Source organism: Vigna angularis, chromosome 2, assembly GCF_016808095.1.
Source record: "Vigna angularis cultivar LongXiaoDou No.4 chromosome 2, ASM1680809v1, whole genome shotgun sequence".
NCBI lineage: Eukaryota > Viridiplantae > Streptophyta > Magnoliopsida > Fabales > Fabaceae > Vigna > Vigna angularis.
Window position 1 is genome coordinate 37,988,785 of NC_068971.1, and position 5,505 is coordinate 37,994,289.

At 27.9% G+C, this 5,505-nt stretch overlaps 1 protein-coding gene across 1 annotated transcript; it reads right to left on the bottom strand.

Moving 5' to 3' along the window:
• Positions 1-248: 248 nt before the first annotated feature.
• Positions 249-4,903, bottom strand: LOC108318862 (glucan endo-1,3-beta-glucosidase). Its single transcript, XM_052873172.1, has 2 exons — positions 4,784-4,903; positions 249-1,367 (listed from the first exon to the last, which is right to left on the bottom strand). Exons 1-2 carry the CDS (start codon positions 4,857-4,859, stop codon positions 421-423), a joined length of 1,023 nt encoding a protein of 340 aa, XP_052729132.1. The 5' UTR covers positions 4,860-4,903; the 3' UTR covers positions 249-420.
• Positions 4,904-5,505: the final 602 nt, after the last annotated feature.

Sequence of the window (5,505 nt, forward strand, 5' to 3'; positions counted from 1 at the left end):
CAACTTTAACATCAAAACAGCAACCAAGTAAAGTGAAGAAGGCGCGGTGACCTAAGCAAATAGTTGCACAAATCAAGATGGGAGAACTATTAATCTCCATCCCCAAACCCAAACATAAATAAATTGATATATTTTTATATTATAGTTTATAGTATTGTTTTTATAGTTTCGCAGTTATAATTGACAAGTAATATAATATGTCTAATTAATTATATGCCAATCGATAGCAGATAAAGATTATATAAATATGCCAATGAATAGGAAAAGTTTTATTGAAAGCAAACTGTGCTAAAAGATGGGTAATAAGATTCCAACAATTGACATAAAGCTCCATACATAAACGTACCTCATCTAGACAATTGTGGAATCATTTTATTTGGAATCACAGCCCTTATTTCTTATGAACTTTGCTTTTATTAACTAATTCAAATTAATAGAGTATTTGGGCTGTTTATCTGGACGGAAGAGCCCCCAGAATTTCTCATAATCTGGATGCTTCTGATTTTCATCAAACATGGCAAACACATATGTTTCAATAGGGTTATCAGGTCTTTTCGGGGTTCCATTTTTGACATGCTGAACCAAGTTTGTGTTGTAAGTTCTTGCATTGTCAAGTGAAGTTGCAGTCCCACCAGAAGAGGGCCATCCACTCTCAGACACAACTATGTTCACTGAGTCACCCCCTACTTTCTCCAATGCAGAATAAACAGCATCCACCATAGCATCAAAAAGGTTTTGATAACCAAGTGAACCATCATTCACCACCACCGAAGGAGAGGTGAAAAGTGCATAATCAAGACTAATGTCAGTAGGGTTGTTAATGTAACTGAAATAAGTGTAAACATTAACCAATAATGGAGAGTTATTGTTCACTAGAAATCTTATGACACCGTCAAGATATGCTTCTCTATAATTAGACTTGAAGGAGCCTTTTGATGGAGGAAATGATTCTGCCAAGGCACCAGTCTCAATGGCAGTGGAAACTTTTATTTGGTTTCCGAGGCCTGCTGCAGAAATGGCATTTTGAATATTTTGCATTGCAGGCACCACAAACTGTGCAGATGAGTCATCAGGCTTCACTTCATTTCCTACTGCAATGTATCTGAATCTAACATTGGCAAAGTTTTTTATGTTGTCTTGCACCCATTTGTCTGCATTGTCTTGGCTAGCTGCTAGATTTTGGAGCTTATCCGTTGGGATGTCTAACAGTAACTGAATAGTGGAACCACTCAAAGCTTGAAGAACTTGTTGATTTGGATCATAAATTCTCATTCTACGAATGTTGTTTTGATTGTAGAGTGCCACAACTTCAGTGGGGGATGGCAAGTTGTCGCCAAGTCTTCCATAACATACTCCAGATTGTGCTTCTGAGTCAGATGGAACAAAATAGTAACAATAGTGAGTAGATCAAAATACTACTACCTCGGTTCTCAATGAAATACCTCACTTGCATGATTATCTAACATATAAAAGTAGTCCATTTTAAATTATATTTTTAATTTTCAATAAAATTTAAATATATATTTGGTCTCTCAAATTTAAAATATAATTTTTTAACTTGTATAATTTGACAAAAATTAAATAGTCCCTTTATCTAAACATCTAATACTATAAACTTCTCAAAATAAATAATTTAGAAGGAAGACAAAGCATGTTTTGACATCAAAATTCAATTTGAGACTTATATGTCACTGGTACATATATATAATTGATATTAGCTTCAATTTTTTATCCTTACAAACCTTTTGTAAAACAAGAATTTAATTTATCAATAAACCGTTAATTAATAATTATTATAAACTAAATTCACAAAATTTTATACATATAAAAAGTTAGCAGATACTCCATATAAGTATCTTGTTTTCACCAATAATGTCTTGTTCAAGGCAAAAGTAAATGGCTAGATAACATTAAAAATAAATAATATTTTTGTCGATTTAATATAAACTAACTGAAATAATTATTAAAAAATAATAAAATAAGCATTAACTTAATAAATATTAACTAAAATAAATATTAAAATAAAAAAGTTGGTGTCAACTTAAAAAATGTAAGCCAAAACAATTACCAAAAAGCAAATAATGTTAGTGTACACGAACTAAAGGTATTTTTATTTATTTTTAATATTTATATTTATTTAAGTTAGTATTAAATAATATAAATCCCAAACACTATTAACTATTTAGTGTTGTCTTTTGTTTATTATTGTTGACTTTTGATCAATGCTAAATACTTTGTTTTTCTGGTAAAACTATTTGTATTAATACAAAATCATTTAATAATCTATACTTGAAAATTGATGTTAATTATTTATACTTATAAAGAAGAAAAATAAGAATTCATTAGTTATGGTTAGTTTTGATAAAAAAATTTAAAAAAAAGTTGAAAAACTAATGTAAAAAGTCTCATTCAACAAAATATATTGTAACAAAATTGTTAATAGTAATAGTTCATATATTCTTAATAACTGTATTATTGATACAAACTAATTATATAATTAATTAATAAATAATCAATGTGAAACGTAATTGGTCTCTATCTCCTTGTAATTACTTATTTTCTGCCGACTATAAGCTCAAATTAAGGAAATATAATATCATTGTTGCAAACAACTAGATGGAGCATAATGTATATGATATAGATTAATCTTTTTTTCCCCTTTATATATATGTTCAATGTTTAAACACAACATAATGAGTTTTAAAAATAAAGTCATAACATCAAAGAGAGATGACAAAGGGGAAAACAAATCGGAACTGTGTTCCCGTTAGTGAAAAATGAAAAAAAAAAATGACAAATGCTAAATAAATATCTTTTAGTGGAATGGATATATGTGGGTAATATCTAAGAATGTTTTAATTATCCGTGTATTATAATTGGACAGGTATAAGTATCATTGTAGATATTCATTATCTCTAATCATAATTAGTGAATTTTATTTAAATATTTTAAAAAAATCAAGTGTTCAAATAAAATTATTGATGAGAAAATTATTAATCATTAAAAATTTGTCCCGAAGTTAATTTATGTATATTGTTTTAATTTATGCACACAAAATTGAAGTTGCTTTTAAAATTTAAACTTTTAAAATTTATATTTTATAGTTTAACATATTTAAATTTGTTATTTAGAATATTAAATTTAGTTGTATTAATATTATATCATACAATTTAATTTTGATTAATCTTTAACATTATTTTTCAAATATGTTTATATTTTAAAACATTACTTTTAATAAATAGCTGATTCAGTATACTAAATATTGACATATTTAATTTTTTTTATATAAAATAAAAATTAGAATCTTAATACGAAAATTTTAATTCATTTAGTAAAGAAATCAATCTGATCTTTATATTAATTGTTAGCTATACTTATTTGAGTAAAAATTAGTCTTTCAACACTTAGCTCTATATTAGTGTTAACCGTTAACTTTTCTTAAATACACGAAACAATTGCTAAGTATCAAACACGTCCTCTCAATTATATGTTAACCATTAACAAAGATCAAATAAAATAAAATAAAATAAATAAAATTAAAATGATTTAATACCTATTTTGATTTCTATTTTCATCAATTTTGTTTCAAGTGATCATCGACTTGTTCAGATATTCAAAGTGGTCACAATTTTTATAATTTTTGTTCAATTTGATTATTTTCTATGACGACATCAAAATCGTTAACGAGACAATATCTATGTGATCCACTACTAAATAAAGTGTCACTTTTTTTACATACGTGACAACTGTCCAATAAGAAACTGTCATGTGACAGTTTCATCTTTCACCCAAAATTAGGGTTTTACTACAGTGGAGGTCGTTATTTGAAGATGGAGATGCGAGAGACTATAATAAGTGTTTGAATGAACATGTTGTTCATCGCGGTAATGCAATGTTTTGCGATTTTAGGACAAAAATGACTCTATGATTTGGACTGACTCTTTTTTTTCTTCTATATAGGTTTGTGTATTGTGATATGAACACGAGAGTTTCACGATTTGAGTTTTTTGATTCACGATGGTTGCTGGTTTCTAGTTCTGGATTTCTCTATTTGCAGGTTTGAGGTGAAGATGATGATCCCTGACGACGTTGTGTTGTTATGTGGTAGTTGATGAAGATGGAAGGTTCGAACAGGTGGAGAAGATCTCGCGATTTAGGATTTGTGATTTGGAATTTTGCTATGCTCTCAAACTATTGCAATGGCAGTTGTGGTGGTTTGATCATATTCAGTCGTGGTGGCTTGATCATATTCAATTACCATGTTTCTACGCCAATCTTCGTTTAAGTTGTCACGTATGTCAAAAAGTTATATCTCATTCAATAATGGTTCACATGAATATTATGTCATTAACTATTGCTATCATAAAAAATATCAAATTTAACAAAAATTACAAAAATTTTGACAATTTTGAACGTTTGAAAAAGTCAATGACTACTTTAAATAAAACTAATAGAAATAGGAACTAAAATATTAAGCCAATTACAATTGTTATACTAAAATTATTGTATTTTTGTCGTATTAGCAACTAACTATGTCAATACATATTATACTGAATCAAATATTTATCCAATTTTGTTTAAAATTAAAAAATGAAAGAAAAAGATACTCACAGGTATGAAAAAAATTCATATTGTTACATGTAGGCAATAAATAACAAAAAGATAATGAGATAATTATCTAATAATAAATATTATATATCTTGTGTCGTTGTGATTCTACTTCCATCCATCAATGCATAGAAAGTATATAAAAGAAATAGAGTGTTGAAAGAGAGGGTGATACCTGATATGAGTGAATTAGTGAATAGAAGCATAAAGAGAATGAGTGTATAAGTGATGGAAGAGTGAGATGGAGCCATATATGATGAGAATAATGTTATAAGGAAGAAGAAAGAGAAGAGGGAATTGCAATTTAGGCTTCAAAAATAGTTGCTTTATATAGAGAAAGAAGTTTGGTTGGTAAGTTGGAGGATTGGATTTTTGTTCTGCATTTTCTATGGCGTCAATCTGAATGACGAGTCAATAACCAAGTAGCTTCAATAACAACAAAAGACAGCTTATTACACTGAATGAAGGATACCATATCTCATTCTCAGTGTTAAAAAACATTTAAAGAGAGCAATGATAAATCTCCATACTCAATAATTTTTTATTGGGTGGAAAAAGGACAAATATAGTCAATGATTAATGAGATGAAATAATGAGGATAAAATTGAGATGAAAGAAAAAAAAAAGTGCATAATTACTGTTTAGCAGCTAACTTGGTTGTTTTCCTAGCAAGGAGGTAACAAATGCACACAAAAAAAAAGATAAGTAAATTGATTAGCACAAATATCTTTTAATCAAGTAGTTAAAGTTCAAATCTTTATAATTTTGCTTTATTGAAAAATTAAATACTGTTAGAAAAGAAATGTCCATAATGGGTCATAATTACCACAAAAAGAGGTAGTAAAAATATTTGACAATATTTTGCATTCATTTACTATTTTTAAGGTCTGAAGGCTG